General features: G+C 37.9%; 1 protein-coding gene across 5 annotated transcripts in view; it reads left to right on the plus strand.

Moving 5' to 3' along the window:
- MAP3K5 (mitogen-activated protein kinase kinase kinase 5) overlaps nt 1–27,164 on the plus strand; it is a 193,729-nt gene that overhangs the window by 69,352 nt on the left and 97,213 nt on the right. For all 5 annotated transcript variants that reach the window (XR_003521544.1, XM_027602930.1, XM_027602931.1 and 2 more), the window contains exons 3-7: nt 322–345; nt 6,030–6,223; nt 6,985–7,153; nt 8,310–8,416; nt 11,469–11,639. Coding sequence is in view for 4 of the 5 variants with exons in the window: in XM_027602930.1 (XP_027458731.1) it covers nt 322–345; nt 6,030–6,223; nt 6,985–7,153; nt 8,310–8,416; nt 11,469–11,639 (665 nt within the window). In the remaining variant the exon portion in view is untranslated. The remainder of the gene's footprint in view (nt 1–321; nt 346–6,029; nt 6,224–6,984; nt 7,154–8,309; nt 8,417–11,468; nt 11,640–27,164) is intronic.

A 27,164-nucleotide genomic window follows, 5' to 3' on the forward strand; every position in this document is an offset into this window, starting at 1 on the left:
GAACTCCTTTTAGCCTTTTCCTAAAAAGATCGTGGCTAATAATTCTGTGCATACATATTCTGCAAGAATGATTTTTAGATTATTCAGTTTTTGGATTTTATATGTTTGTACCGTTTCCTTTAAACCATTGAGAATCCTTTTATGTTCTCTCATTTCCATCAGATTGTCAATTTCTCTGATACAGGAATTTATGGTATACTCCCTGAAATTTCTGATTGCTAATAAAATTGTTAATATCCATTTTCCTACATCAAGTAGTTTAATTAATTATTGAATTAATTTTGTATTAACTTCTGCTTTTCTTCTTTTCTCATTTTTCAGGAAATCATTTGCCAGAAGAATACTGTGAGTATTTTCCTTAATTCTTCCAGAAATTTTTTATCTTTTCTGTTCCATCAACTAATCTCTGGCCTTTTTTATCTCCACAAATTATTAATTTCTCTGTTTTCCCTTTTCAGAGTTTCTGATGTGTCCATATAAATAGGGTTATTTTATCAAAACATTTCTTTAAAAGTGAAACTTTACAATAGTGGGAGATGACATTAATGCCTGTTTATTGCATATATACTTAGAGTTTGGAAGAAAGTGTCTCCATAGTATATCCAATTTTGTGTAATTCTGAGTGGTACTTAGGCAGCATATATGTATATGTGTGTGTTTATGTTTATATATACACATATATATCTATATCTACATATACACTATATAACGCAAATTATAGGTGCAAATACACACGTATGTACACATATGTTTACAGATGCATAGATATCTATTATCTATTTATCTATACAGATTGATTTAAGTTCCTGAGTCTTGTAGGCTGCCTTTGAGGCCACACCACAGAATTCCTACCTTCCACGCAATATTAAACAAAAGTTAAAAAGTGATAAAAATAAATTTAAAATTTTAAAAATGCATGAAGAAAAATTATACAATTTAATATCTAAGGGAACCAGCCTTGTTATGTTAGTGGTTGTATTTTGCATTTGGAAAATAAGCCAGTATTTAAAGAATGTATCTTTGCAACTTACGGTGAAAATAATATCCTACATAAAGATCTGCACCTGAATTGATTTAAGATGATAAAATTAAAAATACAATTGTAGTTTTTCCTTAGACCAGAAAGTTTAAAACCTACTGTTAACGATTGTACCAAGTCAGAGACACATTGCAACATAAATAAAGTTGTCATTATGCACTTTTATTCCTCACATCGCTACAGGAAATGAGCAATTATTGCTTCAGACATCTATTTCGTGTAACAGTTTTATTAAACAAATACTGAGCAAACATGTATTGTGTGCCAGGCTTTGGGCTTGGTGCCACAGGGATTCACTATGGCAGTTGAAAATGGAGGTAGCCAGATTCGTAACTGCTCCGGGAGACAGCAAATGACTAGTGCCAGAGTCTAGTTCGGGGAGAAGGTTGGTAAGCAAATCAGTGAAGACACACATTAGAAAATTAATGCAAGGCAATGTGCTGAAGAGTGGGTGGCACTCACAGAGGGTCTTTGAGAGGAGGTGGCCTTTACCGGAGACCTGGTAGGAAAGAGCTAATCATGCCCACTAGCAGGTCAGACATGTGGAGAAGCAGGGTTATAAGGTTTCCGAATATTGCACATGATGAACAGGTCACCTGTTGGCTTGAGTAAGCTCCTGGGCTTCAGGGGCTGGGTGTCCTTCTCAAGAGTTGAGGGTTTTGAGCCGATATTTCAGTATGTTTGAACACTGAGCACATTTCTTCCCAGAAACTTAATTCATTTTCCACACACATACACTTATGTTCATTTTTATGTAGCTTTTAAAAGTTGAAAAACAGAATCAGCATTATTTTTTTACATAAAGATCATAGAATAGGAATAGGTTCTGAACTGCAGGTTTTTATAGCCAGGAACAGAGACATGGGCCAGAGAGATCGCTGTTGTTATTTTATGAGCACGCCTCAGTGTTTTGAAATTTAAGATGTGGTCTTTCTTTTTCAAGAGGCAGGCTTAAATATTTTAGAATTAGTACCTTATTAATAAAAGGCAGTTATTACGCCCAGGTGTCTGTTCTTGATCACACGGTGTTTTCTTTTTTAATTTGCTTTGGATTATCAGTTATTTCAAACTATGGGTCCAACAGCAATCTGTAAATAGAAATGCAGTAATAAGGGGTGCCTGGGTGGCTCAGTTGGTTAAGCGACTGCCTTTGGCTCAGGTTATGATCCTGGAGTCCCGGGATCGAGTCCCACATCGGGCTCCCTGCTCAGCAGGGAGTCTGCTTCTCCCTCTGACCCTCTTCCCTCTCGTGCTCTCTATCTCTCATTCTCTCTCTCTCAAATAAATAAATAAAATCTTTAAAAAAAAAGGAAATGCAGTAATAAGATTCCTGAGGTATAGGTGAGCCAACCTGGGAGATAAATAGTCTAGTTTTCATCATTCTGAAAAAAAGTGCTTTTCTCAGCAGTTGGTTTCTTTAAAAACAAAACAACAACAACTAAAAAGTGTCACAAGCAACCCTCACACTTTCACCCCACTGCACGCTCACAGGGGTCTTAGCTCAGGCCTAGGAGCATCCATGTGGCTCCTGAAGCTTCATCACTTCCCCAACAATGGGGAATTGGCAAAAAATATATTTATTTCCTTAGAAACATAGGAAAGAGACTCCAAAAAGTGCAGTGAGGCCAGGAACTTAGGAAGACCTTAGCATGTTGGTTATTTTCTGGGAGGACTCTGAAGCCTTATTCCATGGGGTTTGAAGGAGACGGTTGCAGGAATCCATTTTTTTCTCTGCTGTTTGCATGACTCTCGTTTTTCTGTCTTTACCCCTCGCTGCTACTATACACCCAGACATCTGAGAGTCATTCTCTCCCAGAATTAGTTTTATACAGATGCATTATTCCATTCCCCAATGCCCAGTATTTCAATAGTTATGTATCCTATTTCATGTCTTAGACACAATGACACGTGGTATTAAGGCTTCTGAGGATACAGAACTTTATCCAGCAGCAGCAGAATGCTATTTTGAAATGCTAATAGTGCTTTTCTGGTTTATTGGCTTTTCATCTATTTTTCTAACTCTTGACTTGGAAGATTCAGAGCATTTTCTTTTTGAATTTTGAGTTATAGTACTTATCTAAGACAGCGTATTTGATTCTGTTGCTCTTTTTTAACCCACTCATAGTTAAAGCTCTAGAAGCTTTGGGAAGCAACCTCTGGTACTCTCGCCTTTCTTTTCTGCTCAGGCAATAGATTAGGTAAAAGGATCAAATTGGTGGACATGCTGTGGGATCTCGGAAACATTTTAGAAGCAGGATATGTTTATTTTTCCTCTTCCTGACTAGCCTTCCAAATTATTGTTCCATGAAGGAGAACTTAAGAAAGGAACAATTTCATGTGCTTCAAAAATCAAATCTCAATCTCTGGAAGTTCTTCCCATACTTTAAATGGAAGTCAGGTCCAGTTTCTGCCTCGCTACCTGACATACAACAAGTACCTTAAAGAATATTGAATAAGTAATTCATTCTGGCCATAAAGGCATTTATCAGTTCTCGTCTGTTTGCTATGAGGCAGTAGCTTGAGTTCCACAAAAGTGACCTGAGGCGAAGTGTTGGTGTGTCAGCATATAGAGGCCATTTGGGAGGGTGCTGACCCCTCTAACGATAATGGCACACCCTCTAGAGAAGAGTCCCTGGGCTGGAGTCCCAAACACATCACAGACCAGCTGCATGACCTTATCTGAGCCTTGTCTGAATCCTCACCTATAAAACGGAGACAACAGTACTCCCTGCTCAGCGGGGAGCCTGCTTCTCCCTTTGCCTCTGTCCCTCCCCCTGCTTGTGCTCTCTCTCTCTCACAAGTAAATAAATAAAATCTTTGGAAAAAAAAAAAACAGAGACAGCAGTACCTTCTTCGGTGGGTTATTGGGAACACATGACCATTCATTCTTGGCACATGGCAAGTGTGAGTCAATGTTTGCTCTCATTGGTTTTGTTCTAAGGGGAAGCGAAGTGATGTATTGTTCCCTATAATGCTGATATAGCTAGGATCTGATAATCTGGGCTCGCTGTGCTCCCTAAAACAGTGATAGGGTTTCCCACATTTCTCATTTTACTTGTCAGCCCTCTGCCTTTTTTTTTTTTTTTTTCCCTCTCTATGGCTTTTCTCTTAGAGGTCTCTCATGTTTCCTTAGATTCAACCATACCAAATGCCTCCCAGGTCTGTACTTTTGTTGGAAACTCTTTTATGTTCCAATCACATATTTCCAGCTTTCTTCTGGACATTCTGACTTTCAGTGTCCTGCCCTCCTTAAATCTCAGCCTTTTTAATAGTGAACATTTCACGCTTCCCACCCCAACTCAGGTTTCATCCTCTTGAAGTTCCTCTCATATATTAACTGGAAGTCAGGTTCTGTGTGTGATTTGTTACCTGATATATAACAAGTGCCCTCAACTGTAATATGTTCATAAACAATGAATTTTGCTTCTGCTTTCTGAATTTTTGCTTTTTTGCTAATGATACCAACTCTTTTTAGGTCACCCCATTTAAGACTGTGATTACGTTTTCTTTCCTGCTCTGAATCCTTCCATTATTCTCACTGCCTAGTACGTACAGTCCTGAGCTTTGCATTCACATCCCTAGCCCGAGCTCTAAGATCCAGTCAGACTGACTTACTCAGGGATGTCCAGTCCAATTTCCTCTTTCTTCTTCCCAGCTCAACTTTTGCTTGCACTAGTGTTCCCTCACCTGGCATCATTGGGAATCTGTGGTAGGTCAGGACGAGTGAGTGGAGAGTGGCATGGGCCAAGGCCAGAGAGAGAAGCAGGATTTGGGTTCTCAGTCCCTTGTAGGCCACTGGGACATATCTTCATCCCAGGAGCAAGGGAGGGAGCCTTATGCAGCTGAGGGAAGTGATCTGATATAGGTTGTTAAAAGGTCATTTTAAGTGATGAATCACTATCTTCTACACCTGAAACCAGTTTTACCATGTATGTTCACTAACTAGAATTTAAGTAAAATCTTGAAATCAGAAAGAAAAAGGAGGATCACTTTGACAGCTGGGTAGAGAATAGATTGGGGGGCGGGAGTGGAAGCAGGGAGACCAACTGAAGGCCAGTGATGGTGGCTTAGGCTGGGTATGTTGGTGGCCTCATCTTCCACGGGCAGAGAAGATGAAGGGAAATGGACAAATAGGAGATCTATTTTGGAGGTAGAACAGACCGGATTTCGATAGGATATGGGTGCTGAAGAAAATGGGAGCCTCAAGGAAAACTTCTGGGTCTCTAGTTTTAGTAACTAGGAGGCTAATAGAGCCATGACTAATGACAGAGCAGCCTGGAGGGAGAAGCTTTGTTTTGGCATCACTCACAGTACAGCCTGTCAGGTGCAGAGCCCTTAAACGTTAGCTCTTATTCTTGTCATGTATTTATGCTGTGTCTCTGTGATTAAATTTTAAATTCCCTGAAGGCTGAAGGCTGTGTTTTTAAAACTACTCTATTTTTCCTGCAGCATAAATATATCATAATGCCTTAGCCATGAGAGATGATGAATAAATATTTAATTGACTGATAGAAACTATGCCATACTGGGATTTTTTGGGTTTTGTTTTTTTGCCTCATCTGTAAGTCCTAATTATTTGCAATAAGCAATTAAAGAAATTGGAGGAAATTTCCACTTTCATAGGTCATAAATAAGAAATGAGGTTTTTCTATTTAGCTTCACATTCAGGATGACTATTTAAAATGACTCAGTGCGGGGCGCCTGGGTGGCTCAGTTGGTTAAGTGACTGCCTTCGGCTCAGGTCATGATCCTGGAGTCCTGGGATCGAGTCCCACATCGGGCTCCCTGCTCAGCGGGAAGTTTGCTTCTCCCTCTGACCCTCTTCCCTCTCGTGCTCTCTATCTCTCATTCTCTCTCTCAAATAAATAAATAAAATCTTTAAAATAAAATAAAATAAAATAAAATGACTCAGTGCGGTAGGACTTGGGATTTCATTAGTGTGGAGTCTCCAGGCCAACTCACCCCCTCCCGGCGCCTCCTCTTTCCACAGATGTGCACTGGGAACTACACATTTGTCCCTTACATGATCACTCCACATAACAAGGTCTACTGCTGTGATAGTAGCTTCATGAAGGGGTTGACAGAGCTCATGCAACCGAACTTTGAGCTGCTTCTTGGACCCATTTGCTTACCTCTTGTGGATCGTTTCATTCAACTTCTGAAGGTGGCACAAGCAAGTTCTAGGTAAAGTTGAATAATGCCATTTGATGATGATAATGGAGTGCTGTTCTGCATCCTTTATTTGTGCATCTTATCGGATGTTTCTTAGATATAGCACACAGCCAAGAACCAGAAAAATAAAACTGTGATATCTTCTAAGTAGATAAAAGAGATGCCACATAGTTCACTGTGTTCACAAGAGAACAACTTGAGATCAGAAAAGGGGTGGGGGGGAAGACTGCTAACTACATTATAGTAATGGCAGGGATAAAATATATATATATTCAAAGTACAAAAATAGTGTCAGAATAAATGTCCACAGACTTTTACTATAAGAGCAGGAATTTTGCCAAAATTGCTGATGGCATGATTCTATTTTAGTTAAGAACAACCATTTATGGTAATGTGACGATGCTGAGTCAGAAAGTGAAGGCTATATTTTGTTCAAATCAGAGGCATCCCTGATTTATTTGGAACAATTTCTATGCAAAGTAGTAAAATGAAAAAGTTTTGGCATTTCAAGTGGTACATGGTAGGTTCTTGGAAAATTCATTAAGATGCAGGATCTTTACCTAAGTCTTTCTAAAGCAAAGCAGAGTGTTAAACATATGTATATAGGACTCCCAAATTTCTTAATAATGCAAGATCTATGAGGTGTTCATTCTAGGCATCCTGTGAATTGAAAGTTACAAATGCTGCAAATGTCATTTGTTTCCTTATACAATCATTGCTTTTCATTAAAATCCTTTCTAGTATTAACTCTTTGAAATGTGTTTTCTCACCAGCCAGTATTTCCGGGAATCTATACTCAGTGATATCAGGAAAGCTCGAAATTTATACACTGGTAAAGAATTGGCAGCTGAATTAGCAAGAATTCGGCAACGAGTAGATAATATTGAAGTCTTGACAGCAGATATTGTCATAAACCTCTTACTTTCCTACAGAGATATCCAGGTGAGAAGATGCTTAAAGGAAATTCTTCGTCATGTAGCATGTTGAAGGAATAAGGGAGAGTTAGCATCAAAATCAGTTAGCTGAGAGGTCATTCATGCCACTACATGTAATTTTTTTAATTGACTTTTCTAAGCTCTTCATCCTGAGAATTTATGATGAATGAAGAAGACTCCTATGAGTTAGCCATCCGTGATTGTGTAATGAAGTACTTGTATGGTGAAGGTCTGACTTTTTCCTCCAGAAGAACAAAAAGAAAAATCTGTGTGCATAGCTAACCTGGGGACAATCTATTCTATTTTGTTAGCCTCAGACACACCTGTCAGCCAATAAATGAAAGCTTTGTTGTGGCAAATAGCAGAAATGTTGGCGGGGGGGGTGGCGCTTTCTGAACATAGCTCTTACTGCTTGGAATTCTGTTGCTTGAAATTGATAGTGCTAGATCTGACTAGCCAGGAGCAAGAAATATGCAACTGATTAATTATAAAAATAACTTTTTAAAACACGCCAATATGCCATTTAATTTTATTGACATGTCTTAAATTTTCTAAAATAAGGTAAATAGAATGAAATCATCTCTGAGTTGGAGATTTGCTATTAGATTTTTATATAGTAAAATCTAAATGACTTCTAGTTTTTTTTTCCCAGCTTTCAGGCCCAAGTAAAGCTTCATGAGAACAACAGAAATTGACATGCATGTAGAGGTGTGGTACTTCAGATCCCAAGACTAGGGGAGCTTGAAATGACATCATCTTATTACTTATAACAGAAGTTCAGTCATTTGCTCCATGGCCTTGACATTTTGAAAATCATTTCTTTGAAAGTAATTGACAGGACACTGTATGCCAGGAATCCGGCTCCATGGAGAAGTAAACCACCCACAGTTAGACAATAGAGTATTATCATGCTAGATGGTGAACTGTTTGGGGGTCAGTTGTGGTAACTCTATATTTTAAGGTTTTTATCTATATAATCCAAATTTCTTATTTAAGAATAAACAATTTCTATTTGGTTCTAGATTCTTGAAAGTATTCCATGGATGCTACTTCTCTTTTTAACACCCTTCTCGGTTTCAAATATCTGGTTGTCAGAAGTCATCTCATTGTCAGAACTTTCTCCTAGTGGCTTAATTCTGTGTTATTCTCCTCTTGTTTGAAAGGACTATGATTCTATTGTGAAGCTGGTAGAGACATTAGAAAAACTTCCAACCTTTGATTTGGCTTCCCATCACCATGTGAAGTTTCATTATGCATTTGCACTGAATAGGTAAGAAGAAAAATTTCTGTCCACAGTATGCTAACATACTATTTTGTAACCTGCATTTTCTTCCTAGGGTATTTTTTTGCCATCGCATTGCAGCCATTCCCTATTAGAATGTAATATTAATATTTCTAATTCAACCATATAAAATATAGGAAGCATATACATTGTTTTTTTTTAATTTTTTTGTCAGTAAAAAAAAAAAAGCCCTTACAGTTTGTATATTTAAATTCTCTTTTGTTTTGTTTTAATTTATTTTTTATTATGTTATGTTAGTCACCATACAGTACATCATTAGCTTTTGATGTAATGTTCAATGATTCGTTATTTGCATATAACACCAAGTGCTAATTACAACACGTGCTCTCCTTAATGCCCATCACCTGGCTACCCCACCCCCCACCCCCCTCCCCTCTGAAACCCTCAGTTTGTCTCCAGGAGACCATGTCTCTCATGGCTTGTCATCCTCTCCGATTTCAGTTTTCCCTTCAGTTTTCCCTTCCTTCCCCTAATGTCCTCCATGTTATTCCTTAAATTCTTAAAGTTCTTTTTTTCTCTGTCTGAGTTTGTTTTTACTATTGATACTTGTTTAGAATTTTTTTTAATTGTACAAATATGATGTTATTTTTAGGCAAATGTGCTCAACCCCAAATGGTTATTTACTTAAAAATTTACAAATTAAGGGGTCGCCTGGGTGGCTCAGTTCGTTAAGTGTCCGATTCTTGGTTTTGGCTGAGGTCATGATCTCGGGGTCGTGGGGTCGAGCCCTGCATCAGGCTCTGTGCTGAGCGCAGAGCCTGCTTAAGACTCCCTCTCCTGCTCTCCCTCTGCCCCTTCCCCCCCGACTCTCTCTCTCTCCTATAAATAAATAAATCTTTTTAAAAAATTTACTAAGTAGGGTAAGGGTAATTATGTCTAGGTGAACATATTTCTGGTAACCAGAGAATATTTCATTTTCACTGCTCTGAACATATCTAATTAGAACTCCATTGGGCACATTTTAGGGCATGTATCCATGAATCTGCTAAGACCCGCTTGAAGGCTGCTACTTCCAGTCCTGCCTCTGGGCCTTCTGTCTACATCATGGCACATAGCTCAGTGCCACATCCTACCCGAGTCAGCACAGACACCAGCCATGCTCTGGCCACAGAGAGGCCCAAAGCACTGAGCCGTCCAAAGCTTGTTAGTTGTGCTGCCCTCACGGTGGGAGCTGAATATATATGTAGTTCCTACAACTAAAGAGAATGAGTAAAAGAGAGAGGGAGAGACATCATGTCTCTGGACCACATGCTGTGTATCACTTAAGGCTTGATTATTTTACAGATGAGGAAGCCAAACCTTGGAGACATTGAATACCTTTTCTTCAAGGCCCGTAGATAGCAAGTCATAACACGGAGGTTCAAACCCAGATCTGTTGGATTCTGATGTCTGTGCTCTTCATCACTAGGTTCTCCTGCCTCTGTCTGCAAGGAAAAAAGTCAGCATGCTATTCAGCCAGAGATTGTTTCTTCCCTTCTTTATCCACCCAAACTGTAGGACTTGCTAACTGTATCAGTAAGTGTAGAATGAAAATATGTTCCACTTCCCCCTTTATTAAACATCTTTTTCTTTAGATTTGACAGAGTGAGATGAGACCTCCAGAGATTACCAGCTCCCACTGGCTCTCAAATAAATCTTTTTTGAAAGATGGAATGGACTATGTTCTTTTTTGAAATGAAAAATGAAAGTCTATAGAGCCACTTGTATTTTCTTTATTTGTGTTTTATCTTTACCTTTCCTAAAATACAATATGGTGAATTGATAAGCATATTTGTATGAAGGGTTATTATAAACTCAAGGTTTTTAGGACAAAGTGCAAAAAGGAATTTCATCGACAGATATATTTAAAGTCATAGAGGAGAAGAGAAATAACCTTTTGTAGCAGCTTTATTGAAATATAACTCATATATCATACAATTCACCCATTTACTATATACAATTTAATGGTTTTTAATATAGTAACAGAATTGTATGACCATCAACACAATAAATATAACATTTTCATCTCCCTAAAAGGAAAACCATTAGCAGTCATTCTCCCTTTCCCCCACCAAATCTCCCAGACCTAGGCAACCACTGATCTACTTTTGGTCTCTAGATTTGCCTATTCTGGACATTTCATATAAATGGAATCATATTATATGTAATCTTTTGTGACTGGTTTCTTTCACTTAGCATAATGTTCTTAAGATTGAAGAAATAATTTTTAAGAGAATTTTTTTAAAGATTTTATTTATTTATTTGTCGGGGGGGGGAGTGCAGGCGAGTAAGCACAAGCAGGGGGGAACAGCAGGCAGAGGGAGAAGCAGGCTCCCTGCTGAGCAAGGAGCCCGATGCGGGGCTCAATCCTAGGACCCTGGGATCATGACCTGAGCTGAAGGCAGACGCTTAACCGACTGAGCCACCCAAGCGTCCCTTTAAGAGAATTTTTATCTGGTTTTGACAATGATCTACACATACTTGCTATTTTAAAATGATCTCCATAAAGCATCTTCCTTAGATCATCAACTGGTCACACGTGGACTTTGGGCAACTCTTGGGTTAAAGTTGGTTTGTTGGTACTGTCTGTGAATAAGTCTGTACAGTGTTTTGGAGCAAAAGCCATTGAAACCTAAAGTCAGGGTTTGGTCCTTGTCTGGATTAGTCGACTGCCCTATTTAAGGCCACAGACTGCATTCCTAATCGTACTCCATACCCTTGAACCTATGAACCGTGAAAGTATGGACTATGAAATTAGAAGAACTAGATAGATGAGTAAATGCAAATCTATCACCGTCATCAGGAAAGCGGCTCAAAAGTGATGCTTGTTAGACCCAGTAGACCTGCAATAGGTTGAAAAGACAAAAAGGCTTAAGACAGAGCTTTACAGGGGACTCTCAAAATCTTATGGTTGTCTTTATCCTGCCAAACTTCATTAATGTGAATCAATATATCAAGTAGAATTTTTAAAAGATAATTGGCCTACATTGCTTCTATAATCTATCTTGAAACAATGATATTTTTTCTCCTCCAATCTTAGGAGAAATCTCCCTGGAGATAGAGCAAAAGCTCTTGATGTTATGATCCCGCTGGTGCAAAGTGAAGGGCAGGTTGCTTCAGATATGTATTGCCTAGTTGGTCGAATCTACAAAGACATGTTCTTGGACTCTAATTTCCTGGACACTGAGAGTAGAGACCATGGAGCTTCTTGGTAAGTATATCAGATAAGACACTTACTTGATAAATCCATGACATGAGAAAAATGGTTTGCAAATGGGAGTGTTCAAGTATTGTTATCCTTTAGATTGTGTATTATGAAATAAATCTCCCAGATAACAAGACCTACTATAAAGATGTAATAATTAAGGTATTACAGTATGCGTGTAGGTGTAGACAAACACTGGAACAGAAGAGAGAGCCTGGAACAGACTGAGATATTTATGAGACTAGATTTATGACAGTGCACTTCATGAATCAGAGTGGACAGGGTGGACTCTTCAGGAATGGGACTGGGAAAATTTGTTCATCTCATAAAAGTAAAATGAAATTGGATTTCTGCTTTAAGCCATACACAAGAAATGAAATCCAAGTGAATTAAAAACCAAAATATTTTCTAAATACTTTAGAAAAATACTTTTAGAATAAAATATACAAGCTGACCTTGGGATAGGAAGGAATTTCTTAGACAAGGCTTAAAAATACCATGAATCATAGAAAGAAAAGATTAGGAAATGAGAGCACATCGAGATTTGCTTCTGTTCATCAAGGTTCTGCCTTTTGGAAATGGCAGAGTGGGTTCTATTGCACTGCTACTCCTGCCAATTATAATAATTATAAACTTTGGAAAAACACTTAAGAAGGAAAACAGTTTGGAAGCATTGGCGAGTAACTAAAAGTAGTCAGAAACTGGAGAGGTTTTGATTCTTAGATGAAGGGTACCACACTGGATAAGAGATCCACATTTAAATGGGTTTTCCCTTGGGAGGCATTCCCTGGTCAGCAGGGCACAGGACAGATAGAACTCAAGAAGAAAACCAGAGTCTTAATGGTCAGAAGGGTCAGTTTGAGGCTGCCAGAGTGCCTGGAAATTGAGTGCAATACCCCCTACATAAAGGAGCCACAGAGAGAGAGCCCCAAAATCTGTGTATAAACTCTTGTTCAATTCTCAGCTAACCCCTGACATGTGTGAGTTTTACCTTAGGAGCCCAGGTGGAAAATAGTAGCTAGAAGTCTCAGAGAACTGAACAGAAATTTCAGCAGCTGCTCAGTGTAGGAGAGACAGACTTTGGAATTTGAACCTGAAGTTAGAGGGGCTTCATGAGCAATCCGAGCTTTCCACTGAAACTCCGGAAGGGCCAGAGCGTAGGAATAAAAAACTACATCCCAGGACTAGAGAAATGCACTAAAAATTAAGAGCAAATCCGATACAGAGCTACCTTAATAAAACCTAAAGCCAAGTCCCCACGTGATCAGGGTAGACTACCAACAATTTATTTGCCTATTAGAATAAGACTGAATACTCTTAAGAGGAGTATAACAGAATCCAAACTCTGTAACATATCATCTAAAATGTCTGATACACCATTAGAAACTCCTAGATTTATTAAAAAAATAGTTAAGTGTGACAACATCAATTGTTGGCAAAGATGTTAGAGGAAAGGGAATCTCTCCTGGCTGTGGTAGAAATGTTTATGACCACTTAAAGATTTTGGTATTATCAAGGAAGGTTGACAGCTAGCCTATCCTATATCCAGCATATCTACTCCTACTTATATACCTAGAGAAAAGTCTTTTTTTTGTTGTTATTATGTTATGGTAGTCACCATACAGTAGAGAAATTCTTGAAGTTCCTCTGTATAAAACTTTTGACATGCAAAAAAAAAAAAAATCTTTAAAAAAGTTGAGCAGGGGTGCCTGGGTGGCTCAGTCGTTAAGCTTCTGCCTTCGGCTCAGGTCATGATCCCAGGGTCCTGGGATCGAGCCCCGCATCGGGCTCCCTGCTCAGCAAGGAGCCTGCTTCTCCCTCTCCCACTCCCCCTGCTCGTGTTCCCTCTCTCGCTGTCTCTCTCTCTCTGTGTCAAATAAATAAATAAAATCTTAAAAAATAAATAATAAAAAAATAAAAAAAGTTGAGCAAAATCAGCAAATGGCAGAGAGATACATGGAGTACAGTATCATTTATGGAAACTTTAAAAAGCAATCATACACACCTAGTAAAGATATAGATGCATGAATGCACGTCATAAATTCTCAGTTCAGTATAATGGTTACCAATGGGGATGAAGGAGTAGAAGAGAGTGATTCACATGCAGCTGCAAGACTATTTAAAACATTTCATTTCTTAAGCTGAGTGGTGGGTATGTGGGAGTGTTGCTTATATTATTTTTTTGTCTTTCTTAATATTCCTAAACTACTCTCTAATTTAAAATATATACATTAAAGGAGGTTGGCTTACCTCAGGAGTTCCTCAGTGATAGCCATAAAATCTTCTAAGTTGTGAAACAGAAATCTTAACTTTGCAAAATCTTATATCATTTTAGCAGTTGAACCAGGGACTGAAATTGGCATAATGGGTTATAACCAGGAAGGAAAACCTGGGACAGTGATTTCCTGGATCCTCATGGAAAACTTTGGTTTGGACTTTTAAACTTGTATTATAAATTTTTAGTATAAACCAGAGAGTTTTACAGTTTCCCTTAACCAAGTTTTTTTTTTTCTGCTGTTACAAAAGAGGAATATAACTATGCAACCTTTGAATTACCAGAAGATTTACACTTTAAGAAAATTCTTAGTTGTAGGAGAATTAGAATCTCATACTTGGAAACATTGTGTCAGTATAAATGCTTTGATATGGTAGTGATAATGAAATGCATAGGTAATCTTCACAAGCCTAGGTTTCATGGTCAGTGAATTAAAATGGAAAACATCTCCTATGAAATTAGTGTGCATGATGCACAGGAATAAAATAAAGCATTTCCCTATTTGAAAATCAAACAGTTTAGACTACTGAGAGCTTTCAAGGTCACATAAAGTTCAGTTAAGGAACAGAGTTTTTTCCAGTTGTGTTTTTGTTTTAACTCTCTATACTTCCAGATTCTGGCTTCTTTTTTATGGTTCTCCTTTAGCTGAGGACTATTAACTGTCTCTCAAAAGAGCTTTGTGTTTCAAGGTCTTCAGGTCAAATTGAAGATGTCAGAAATTCTTACGATTTCATTTTAAGCTGTCCATTAATTTCCTAGTAAGAACAGGGAAGGCTGTTAGAGATCAAAGCCTTTTAACGGCAGGGTCCCTAGGAGTTGATCTTGTGTCACTCACGGACTTATTTGGTTTTAAAAGAATGTCACTTTTACTGTAGATTACCTATCCATAACCTGCCATTACTGTCATGTATATCCATACATCTGTTTGTCCTAAGGATGGCTAAGAAGTTCCCCCCGCCCCTTTGAAATAGGGTTTCTTTTCATGCCCTCACACTTGTAAAGCTTCTTCAGTATTTCTTAATGTTTTGAGCCAACTCCCACAGTGCTGCAAACACACTCATTCATATTTGTGTATTGGCATCGTCCCTAACCTCCCTTTCTGTTTGAGCTGAGAAGTGAAAAGCACATTGTCAAGGTGCTGACACAAGAGGGTGTCCCTGAGATTATGAGACATCCTGCCAGATTTACCCAGGATTATGTGTGTCCTGAGCCATGGTCCCACAGGGATGTTTCCACTGACTTTGTCTGAGCCGTGTGACGCCCTGAGTTTTCACTTGTCAAATGCTGGTGCGAGGCCAAGGGGAGGGATGTCGTGGCAGGTAGTCAGTCCCTCAGGCCTCTTTCCGTGGACATTTTCCATGGCCTGAATCATTTTTTGTTGGCTTGCAGAGACAGTGATGTCCTGACCATGGAAAGTTTGAGGATAGGAACTTTCACTCAAGAGTGTAAGAGCCCCAAGCAGTTGTGATTTCAGTGGCTCATCAAGCTCTTTCTTGCAATTCCCCATTTTAACAACTTTGATGAGTTCAGGGTCCTGCTCCATGTCAGAGGGAGAAACTGTTGCACTCCTCTGAGCACCAAATCTGGTGCAGGTATTGTAGCAAGGCACCATTTTAGGCCTGCGCACATCTATTTTCTGAGAGCTTTGTCTGGGGGGTCAGAATACAAAATTGGGAAATAAGAAAAAAGTTTATGGTTTAGATTTTTTTTAGTTTGCAGAATTGTGATACGTTGTTAGAATAATTTCTTTTTTTCTCTTCTGTTAGAACAAATTTGGTCGTTGAATCTTATCTGGGACAGAGGCTGGGTGGTTTGAATGAATGCATCCTGCTGATTTAAGTATAAAAAAGGACTAGTTCTCTGACATTTGATGTTTTTCATTGTCACTTCCTTCGTTATTTTTGTCCATTGAAGCTCTTGAGGCTGGCTAAAATAATGCTATTTTTCCTATACTTAAATTTCCATAATCCAACTTAAGGTAGGAAAAAACGCCTTTTTGACCTTTACATAATTAAACGGAGTTTAGCTTTTAGTCATGAAGAGGTTGTCACTTTTTATGATAGCGGTTCAACATAAAGTTAAATCTAAGTTAGAGAAAACAGTCATGGTGTCGGTCAGAGGCTCTGGTTAGAGGGTGTTTGGGGCTGCGAGAGGATATCACACAAGATGACACAGTGACGCTGGGCGGATACTCAGCTTTCAAAGTAGGAAATATTATGACCCCAAAGCCTAGACTCACATCCTAAAAAGAGGCCACAGAGTTTGTGAAGTGACAGACTTAACTAGAATGGCCCAAGGAAATACTATGTACCGAGACTTGGAGAGCCATGGAAAATTCATTGCGAAGATTATCTCCGCGATTCCTTTGTTAACCTATTCCAACAAAGAAGTAACCACGAAATAGTCATGCTGAATTCACATGCAGAGTGGCTTACTTGGAACGTTTTGTTATGTGCAGTATTTGTTCAATTGGTGGAAATAATTATCAATCCCTTAAAGTTTAGAGTTGACACAAGGTTTCTGTGTATGCTGTTAACTGTTGCAGACTTAGAAGCACCTTGTAAAGAAAGCAAGGCTGACCTTTTTTTCCTCCCGTTTTTACAAGCAAGGCCATTGAAACTCAAAGAACTTAAGTGAATTTTTTGATGTCCTGTTATTAATAAAAATCTCAAATCCATTTTTTTAGAGTCATTGTTGTTTTTACTACATCCTAGGCTCTCTTTCCTAGAATTTCCAGGAACAGACCTTTCCGGGAATGTCTGTACTGTTTTGTGGAAGAGGACTTTTTGGGAGACTGATATGAGATAAATATTGAGTCAACACTTGGAGACAGTGTGATCTTAGGCAAGATAACCTTTAGAAAATTCCATTTTCTTACTTAAAAAATAAGAATAATACTTACCTGTAGGAATTAGGAAGCTCTTAGCATCTTATAAGTAGCAGAATACCTTACTCCCATGGGCTTCAACAATAACACAATGTATTGAAGTCCAGAAGTGAGGCTGGGTCTGGAGTAGGTTGAGTCTGCAGCTTAAAAATGTCGGCTGAGTTCTATTCCCTCGTTAATGCTGTTGGTGGCTCTGCCCTCCAGCTGGCTATCTTAGCATTGCAAAGTGGCCATGGCCATCCCAGACATCAATCCAACTTAGCTACACCAAGGTCTGGAGAGGAAAGGAGGCCATCTTTTTCTTAGAACTGGGAAAGCAGGTTCATAAAAACCTACCCCAGACTTTCCTTACATCTCTTTATGCTTCTAGTATTCCATCGTCAGCCCAATACTACACAAATCCCTGGGAAAGAGGACGGGATTGTTACAGCTCCAACTGGCTTAGACTTACTGTTTTTGGAGGAATAAATGCTCTGTTGTGAGAATTAAAAGAAACAACATATGTTAAAGTCCTGGAATTTAGTAGGCATCTAGTGCTATAGCTGTAGTGTAGAATATGTGAAAATAGTTTGTATTTCTTTATATATTGTTATGTTTATCCACGTTCAACATGGACACTAACTAAATTAAGTTTCCCTTTTCCTAAAATATTCCTAAGGGTTTTCTTTCTCTTCTTTCTGCATCTAGCTGAACATTTAGCTGATGAGGGAAAAATTGCAGTCTGTATACTTTTTACATGGGCCTTATTTAAATTTCACATGCCAGAGCGGTTGTGGGGTCACGTGGGATAGGCCATGCTTGTTTGAAATCATATTTGGTTTTAGACATGATGGTATTCTCATTCTTCTTTTTCTTTTTTAAGATTTTATTTATTTGACAGAGAGACACAGCGAGAGAGGGAACACAAGCAGGGGGAGCGGGAGAGGGAGAAGCAGGCTTCCCGCTGAGCAAGGAGCCCGACGCGGGGCTCGATCCCAGGACCCTGGGATCATGACCTGAGCCGAAGACAGACGCTTAACGACTGAGCCACCCAGGCGCCCCAGTATTCTCATTCTTAAGGGAAGATATGAAGTCATTTTCAGGACTTTGACAGGAAATTAGGTGCCTGTACAGTATTAGTGTAATCATGTCTCCTGTTGTAATGCCAAAAAAGATCCATACCCAGGAAATTGAAAGCATTAAGCCTGTTTTTAGCATTAATATGTTCGTTTTTCCATAGTAACTTGAGAAAGGACAGATAGCTTTGCCTTATCAAATAATTTTCTTTTACGTCAGTGACTGTTATTCAAACAGTAATGTGTGCCTAATAACTACTTACTTTTTACATTATTAATGGGATTGGCTTTACTTTGGGAGAGTTATGTAACAAGCCAATCGACATACAAATAGAGACCAATGACTATTTTCCATTTGGCAGATTAGCCCTTTTTTCTTTTTCTTGGCTTCAAGATATCTTTCTCTGTGTTCTCTCCATTTCCACTACCTTCTATGCCCCCCCGAGTCTTACATCACCATCATTCCACTGACATCATTTTTGGTCAGTCCTTTATTGTGTCTGTTAGGTGAGTTTCCAAATTTTAGATGATTTTTTTAGAACTCAAAGCCTGAAGAGTTCGTAGTAACTCAACCTGACCCCTAGCTCATATATATCCAGATGTAGATGGCTCCTAAGGGACCAACAGCTCCAGCATGACCTGGAGACCCAGGTAGAACATACAGTGTGCCCACAGTTGCTTTATAAGCAAGCACCCTGGTAAATTGGTTGCATGCCTTGACCTTGCTTTAATGTCACACCCAGCAAATGATAGATTGGATGAAGCTCTGTTATGGCCTGACCAAGTTGAAATCCAGGAATGGTAATATTCAGGATGTCCCTGTAGAGGTTCCTAATTGCAGCTAACAAGTACTGAGCACCTAAGGAGGGCAACTAAAGCTTGCTTTATGTAACTCAGTTGTCAGAGGATTGAGTGAGAAAACTTGATGTTTGCCAAGCATTATGCTGAAAGGAAGGAAAATTTGAAAGAATGGGGTCATTTCACTCACCGAATGAAAGCAATCATTTCTAAGCCTGGCTGAACATCACAGTTGTTTGTGGAGTTTTTCAACTATGTGGAGGGAGAGTTCTTTGCCCCTGGAGTTTCTGCTTAGTGAGTCCATGTTGTTGACTAGATTAACCACAACTGATAATATGCTTATTCTCTTTTTAGTAAAGGTTTAGGTTTTCTCCATATTTTGTTGTCACTCCCTTCTCCTAAATCTTTACTGTTCTTCACATCCTTAAAGATAAATTTTAAACTCCTGACCCCACTTTTACCTGCCTTTTAGAACTTTCCCAAATGTGTCTCCTCCCATCTTCCCAGCCTTCTTAGAATATGGGTTTTACATTTTAATTTGAGAGAATTGGCAGTTATTGGAAGGGTAAGTTTAGAATGGTCAGAAACATGTGAAAACAATTCACTCTCAAGAGCGATCAAATAAGTACACATTAAAATCCCAAGCTATGCTTTCTTGTTGTTATCAATTGGCAAAGATGAAAAGAGATGAGAATACTTCATTTTGGCATGAATGCAATGGAAAGGTCTCTCTCCTACACTGCTCTTAGGAAAGTGAATGAATTGGTAAGACCTTTCTGGGAAGCAATTTGACATTATGCATCAAGAGCCTTGAAATAATTCATGTTCTTTAATCCAGTTATGTCCTTTGGAAACTATCCTAAAGAAACAGCAGAAATGGAAAGAAAGGTGTGTTTGCAACAATGTTTACTACCTGAATTTTATGGTAACAAAAAATTGGAAGAAATCTAAATGTCCAACATTTGGGGAAAATGTTAAGCGAAGGATAACCCCCATGTGATGGAATATCATTCATTCAAAATTGTGGGGGTGGGCTTTGGTGGTAAAAATATAGGTACCATAAAACTTACCATTTTAACTGTTTGATGTGTATAGTTCAGTAGCATTAAGTACATTCACATTGCTGTGCAACCATCGCCACTCTCCACCCACAACACTTCTCATCTTACAAAACTCAAACTCTATACCCATTAGACAACTTCCCATTTTCCCCAACTCCCAGCCCCTGGCGACCACCATTCTACTCTGTCTCTATGAATCTGACTCCTCTAGGTATTTCATATAGGTGGAATCAAATGGTATTTGTCTTTTTCGCAACTGGCTTGTTTCACTTACCATAACGTTCTCAAGGTCCATCCATGTTGTAACATGTGTCAAAACTTTCTTTTTTAAGGCTGAGTAATACTCTATCTTATGTATACACCATATTCTATTTATCCATTCATCCATTGACGGACCTCTGTTTTGTTTTCACCTTTTGGGCCATTGTGAATAATGCTGCTATGAACATTGGTGTACAAATATCTGCGTTTCCTGCTTTCAGTTCTTTTGGGTATATACCCAGAAGAAAATGATGGTTTAAAAAAAAATTGATAGTAACATGCGTCATGCTATCCAATCAAAATTTAAAAACAGATTATAAAAATAACATGATTCTCTTTATTTGGAAAAAAAAAGTCCATGAAGAGGAAAAGGACTGGAAGAAGATAGTTAGAATTTGGGGTTATTTTATTTTCTTCCTGACTTTTCTGTTATAATAAGGATCATATACAAATAAGTAGTTTGAAATGAAGAGAGGGTTTCCCCCCATCTACAGACCAAATTAACAGAGTGATTTGGCACTAGTTTTCTTCTCATACTGTCCTGCTTTGTCTGTGAGTTTTTTTATGAGTGATAATTTAAGACATATCCCTAGAGATGCAAAGCACCATGAAATTCTAATTTAATTACTTTTATGTCTCCCAGAAAGAATCACAGCTGTTATATCACAAAGCAGGAAAAATGACAGCTAAGTAGAGAGAACTTGACTTGAGCTCAGTTTCTTCTTTGATAGAAAGTAAATGCTCTTTAGCTAGAAATAATCAACTCAAGAATATTTCCTTTATTCTTGACTTTGTTGAACATCTCAGAGCAGATGCAAAAAATGAACTGTCTTTGTTATAAAGACTTCGTCACTCGCTTCATAATCAAGTACTTGCCTCTTTTAGAGCTAGCTTGCAATCAGGTGACAAATACAGTTGCTAATAATAAGGCAGCCTTGAACAAAAATCTATTGCTTTGGAAGCTCGACTAAGAAGTTTGCATCTTTTCAATGTAATGATGAATTGAAGAATAAAGTATTTACTTTTTTTCCAGTAAACATTTAGTACTAAAATAGGAAAAAATCAACAATAGTGGACATAACTTCATACCGTTACCCAAATGTAGTCACTAGAATCTTCTTAAGATGTGAATATCTGGTTTCATCCTTAAGATTTCTTTATTTCATGAAGTCATCTTTAATTTAGCTTACTCACCTCTAGCCATTTTATTTCTTTATCTTTATAGATAGTTTTACACTAATAATCAGTTTATAGATTTCTTTATGTAAGGACTAATGTTCACATTCATTTATCCTCTTGCTAGTTAAATGGTGAAGTTCTCAACAACATAAAATTTCTTTGGGACATTTTTATGGACATGTTCAGCAGTATTGCCATATCAATCTTTTGAAAAATAATAAGATCAATCAAATATATTTTGTGACAAACACCATTCTTTCCAAGAATATATCAATACCTCTTTCTGTTGTATATAGAATATAAACTTTATCCTTGATATAAAAGCAGTTCTTCCTGCTTTTATTTCTCATAATTTTTCCTGTTTCACCCAACTTCCTTTTACTAAAAAAACAAAAACAAAACAAAATCAAAAAACCAGAAAGTCATGAAAAAGGGCTAAAAAATTTTTTTTTGAACATACACCAGAGGATAGGCAGGGTAATACTGAGAAGAGGGCTCAGCTTTGGAATTGAGCAGAATTAGGTCAAGCTCCTACTCTACCACTTCTAATGTGCATGACTTAATATGTCTAGTCTTTAGTGTCCTGATCAGTAATCTTGAGAGAATCCTCTCTGCCTTAAAGAATTATCAGAATTAGAAATATTATGCTTGAAGTGTCTAATGCAATGCTTTGTACCTAGTAGGTGCTCAGTAATGAGAGGCAGCTAATACTGGTTTGTCTGTTTGGTATTGTTTCCATTTGGTATTAATCACAGCTTTCTTGGGTGGAGAATGTCATCTGTGCTATGTCATATTATTGTTAGAAATAGACTATCCCTGTTCATAGGAAAGCGATCTATCCCACCCATGACACCAGGTTTGGGTGTATGTCTTGGTTCATGCTCATTATTAGCAGGAGCTTTAAAAGCCATGTTGTGGTTGTGCTGTGTGTATTTTTCCTTGGTTATTTTCTGGAAAAAACTGCTCCTTCAGGCTGGGTCCCAGAAGGAAAACAATGTGGAGCAGAGCTGAGCCAACCAACATAGAAATGTGGCATTATTATTATTAGCAACTGGGATTGCTAGCTACTGGGATTTGCAGTTGTTTGATACCGTGACACACTTACCCTAAAATGACTGATACATCACCTTCAGCTAAAATGGATACTTTCATTCTTTTAACATCTATATGTTAACATCTATATTTTAACATTATTTTAGCATCTGTATTTTAACAATAATTTATCAAGTTTGAGTCTTAAAAAAAACAATGAAATGATAAAATATGTTTGGAAAATTAGCATCAAGGAACAAGAGAATACAGATATGCCCATAATAAGGATCAACGTGCTTGGTATAGCTGACCTCCAAGCCAAAAGGTATTTTAGTAGAGCATGAAAAAAGAATCATATGCTACTTCTTCGGAAGAAACTGTGCACTCCCTAGCCATAAATTAAAGGAATTTCTCATATAAGATGCTCTATAGACAACAGTGAAAGCTATGTAAACAATCCTTGATATTTTTATTAAATAGTGAATTTCAACTACTTTAAATTGTATTGTGGTGAAGATGATATGCAGTGCACTAATTTAATGTGGTCTAAGGGTGTAGCTTTCAGGTCATATGGTTTCTATCAAAGTCAGGGTTTAGACTGCTGAAAAAAGTGAATAGATTTTTTTTAAGATTTTATTTATTTATTTATTTATTTATTTATTTGACAGAGAGATAGAGAGAGAGGACAAGTAGGCAGAGAGGCAGGCAGAGAGAGAGGGAGAAGCAGGCTCTCCACTGAGCAGGGAGCCAGACCCGGGGCTCGATCCCAGGACCCTAGGATTACCACCCGAACCGAAGACAGCTGCTCAATGGACTGAGCCACTCAGGCACCCTGAATAGATTATTTGAGTCTCCTGTGAACCACTGCCTTTATCACTTGTCTCAGCTTGGTTCTTGGTAAGAAGTGGATGCAGACTTTCTTCATTCAGCAAGTATTTCATATTCTCCTGCAACATGCCAGGCATCCTAATGATCCAGGCATTGGAGATTCAGTGGCCAACAAGACTGACAAGGTCCTTGCTCTCATGGAGCTTGCACTCTATTGGGGGAGATAGCTAATAGAATAAAAAGTGATTTGAGATTGTTATAAATTCTGTAACAGATATAGAATTATACAGAGTTTCCATTTTTTTTCTTAAATCGTTACTGTGTGGTTTTCAAGAAAATTTTCCATTTTACCTAAGTTGCCATATTTATTGGCATAAAGTTATTCTGAATATCCTTTTACTTTTAAAGATTTTATTTTGGGGGCACTTGGATGGCTCAGTGGGTTAAGCATCTGCCTTCGGCTCAGGTCATGATCCCAGGGTCCTGGGATTGAGCCTTATATCGAGCTCCCTGCTGAGCAAGGAGTCTGCTTCTCCTTCTGCCCCTCCCCAACCGCTCATGCTTGCTCGCTTTCTCTCTCTCTCTCTGAAATAAATAAATAAAACTTAAAAATAAAATAAAATAAATATTTAAAACATTTAAAAAATATGTTTTATTTTTAAGTAATCTCTGTACCCTATGTGGGGCTTGAACTCACAACCCTGAGATTGAGTCACACGCTCTCCCAATTAAGCCAGCCTGGCACCCCTCCTTTTACTTTCTTTTTAATGCTAACAGGACCTATATTAATGTACTCCTGGTAGTGTAGCATAACAGTAATTTATATTCTCTCTCTCGTCTGATGAGCAATTTGCCTTGGAGTTTATCATTTTATTAATCTTCTCATAGAACCAACTTTTGGCACTGCCAATTTTCTTTATTGCACTTTTTATTTCGTTAATTTCTGCTCTTTACTTTATTGTATCTTTCCTTCTACTTTGGGAATAATATGCTGTAATTTCTCTAGATGGGAGCTTACAGCATTGATTTTTCAACCTTGCTCTCTTCCCAACATATGCATTTAAAGGTATAAATTATTCTGCATCCCAGAAATTTTGATATATTGAACTTTCAATATTGTTCAGCTCAAATATCTTTTCATTTTCAGCATGACTTCTCTGACCCCTGGGCTATTCAGAAGGTTACCCAATGTCCAAACATATCTTTCTTTTTTGTTCTGTAGTTTAGTTCTGTTGTGGCACGAGAACACATTCTGCATTATTTCAGTTCTTTGAAATTTGTTGGTAAGTGCCTTATGGCCCAGGATATGGTGTGCTGTTGTTGGGTGTAGTGTTCTACATAAGTCAGTTAGATTAACTTTAACCAAGTTAATCTTATTATTCAGATCTTCCATATCCTCATTGATATTTTTTGTCTGCTTATTTGATCATCACTGAAAAGTGTTTTAAAATCTCCAGCTATAAATATGAATTTGTCTGATTTTTAGTTCTTTCAATTTTTGCTTTTAGATGTTTTGAAGCCATATTAATAAGTATGTTTAGGACTATAAATTTTTTCAGATAAATTTTATCATTATGAAATGTCCCTCCTATGTCTTGTAATAACTTTTGCCGTAAAGTCAGTTTTGTCTGACATTAATATATAATCACAACAGACTTCTTTGGGTTAGTATTTGAGTGATACATCTTTATGCATCATTTTATTTTCAACTTAACTGTGTCCTTATATTTATAGTGTGTCTCTTAAATGTATATAATTGAAATTGCTCCTTCCTTCCTTCCTTCTTTCCTTCCTTCCTTCCTTCCTTCCTTCCTTTCCTGTTGTTCAGTCTAACTTGACAAATCTCTTTTATTTGTAGTGTTTGGGTCACTTATATTTATTGTGATAAATAATGCACAATATTTATCACATGTTGCAGTTACATTTACCATCTTGCTATTTATTTTCTATTTGTTTCATTGTTCTTTTGTCTTTTAGTCTTCCATTCCCCCTTATTTTCTATTAATTTAGTATTATATTTTATCCTCTATTAGCCCTTTACTAATACTTTTTATATTATTAGTTTAGTAGTTCCCTAGAGATTGCCATCTACATCCTTGACTTTTATTGTCTACCTTAAATTTGTACTTTACCACCTCCTGAACAAGGAAAGAAACCTAGGGGAGTTTAAATATTCAACAGTTCTTATGTCATTGCATTATCTTTTGGCTTCCAAAGTTTGTATTGCTAAGTCAGCTATCAATTTTATTGTTCCTTTATAGGTGATGTATCTTTTTCATTCTGGCTGATTTTAAGACTTTTATGTGTCTTTGGTTTCAGCATTTAGACTGTGATTATTTCATTTTCTCCTAACTTGAAGTTGCTGAGCTTCTTGAATCTGTGGGTTAATGTTTTCAACAGTTTGGGAATATTTTTGGTCATTATGTCTTCAAATATTTCTTGTGTTCTATATTCTCTCTCTCTTCTTTCTGGAGTTACAATAATACATATATTAGACAATTTAACTATGTCCCATATGTCTCATGCTTTGTTGTGTTTTCCCCCTCTTTTTTTCTCTCTCTGCTTCCATTTAGACACTTTGTATTGACCTGTTCATTTCACCCCATCTGTCTTTTGTTCTGTGTGGTCTGCTATTAAACCCATACAAAGATTCTTTTTGATTCTTCTTTTTAAGATTCCAACCCCTTGATGAAATTGTTTATCTTTTTATCCCTTTTGTCCATCTTTTTCTTGATTTTTATCATATTTGTAATAATTAGTTTAAACTCCTTGTTTATAAACTCCAACATCTGAATTATCTCTGAGTCAGCTGCTCTTGTCTGTTTTTGCTCTTTTGTTTATTGGTCACATTTTTCTGGCTTTTTGCATGTCTCATAGTTATTGTATCCCATACATTTTGTATTTAAGAATTTTCAAGACTGAAGATGGTTTATTTTCTCTCTCAGAAAGTTCTCACTTTCCTTTGTTAGCCGGATAGGATAAGAAGCTGATTACTTCAAAAAATGCAATTGAGTTGGGGCACCTGGGTAGGGCAGTTAGTTAAGCATCTGACTCTTGGTTTTGGCTCAGGTCGTGATCTCAGGGTCCTTAGATTGAGCCTACATGGGGTTCCACACTCAGCACGGAGTCCATTTAAGATTCTTTCTCCCTTGGGGTGCCTGGGTGGCTCAGATGGTTAAGCGTCTGCCTTCAACTCAGGTCATGATCTCCGGGTACTGGGCTGGAGCCCCACATCCGGCTCCCAGCTGGCTCAGCAGGGAGTCTGCTTCTCCCTCTCCCTCTGCCTCTCCCCCTGCTTGTGTGCTCTCTCTTTTCTCTCTCTCTCTCAAATGAATAAATAAAATCTTTAAAAAAAAAAAGATTCTTTCTCCTTTACCCTCTGCCCCTCTCACCCCCTCAAATAAATAAATAAGTCTTTATAGAAAAATGCTATTGAGTTGAGTTGGTCTGGGTTTCAGTTTTAGTTGACCCAGTCTATCTTGATTTTGTCTCAGCTTTTGATTAAGAGCCAAGCAGGTCTCTATCTACTTATCCTTAAGTACTGTGGGCAATTTCATATCTGCCCTTTGCAGTTTTGAGTTTAACTCTTTGTTCTTTCACATCATACAGCTCTAAAATTGGGTAATTTTTTTAAGGAGGAGATTGTCATATATTTGTTGCAGGCTCCGCTCACTAAGTCCTGCCAGACTTGAGGAGATTTCACTTTGCCATCCCAGCCCTAACTCATCTCCCAGCCTCCTGTACAACCCAGTATTCAGCAACTGTCCTGTGGAGAAAACTGGCTACATGTTTGAGGCTCCTCCAGGTTTCATTCCATCTTGCCAACCCATGCAACTATCAGGAAATCCACTAGTTTCTCTTTTCCCTGGTAGTTTCAGAGAGGAAGTTTCTCTGTCTATGCCAAGCCCAACCCTCATATTGTGGTCAGAATGAGCAAATGCCCCTATAGAAGACAAAGCAATTCAGCTCAGCTTGGAAGGGGACTTCCCTCTCTGAAGCTTTATTTCAATGATGTTTTTAATTGTTGCTTCCATCGATCTCCAGTGTCTATAAAAATATGTTTTCGATTATGTATCCTTCCGCCCATAGTTGTTATAGCAGAAGTGATGGCTTCTAAATAGACTACTACATCTACTTTGAAGCTAAAGTTTCCCC

Source organism: Zalophus californianus, chromosome 7, assembly GCF_009762305.2.
Source record: "Zalophus californianus isolate mZalCal1 chromosome 7, mZalCal1.pri.v2, whole genome shotgun sequence".
In the NCBI taxonomy this organism is placed as follows: domain Eukaryota; kingdom Metazoa; phylum Chordata; class Mammalia; order Carnivora; family Otariidae; genus Zalophus; species Zalophus californianus.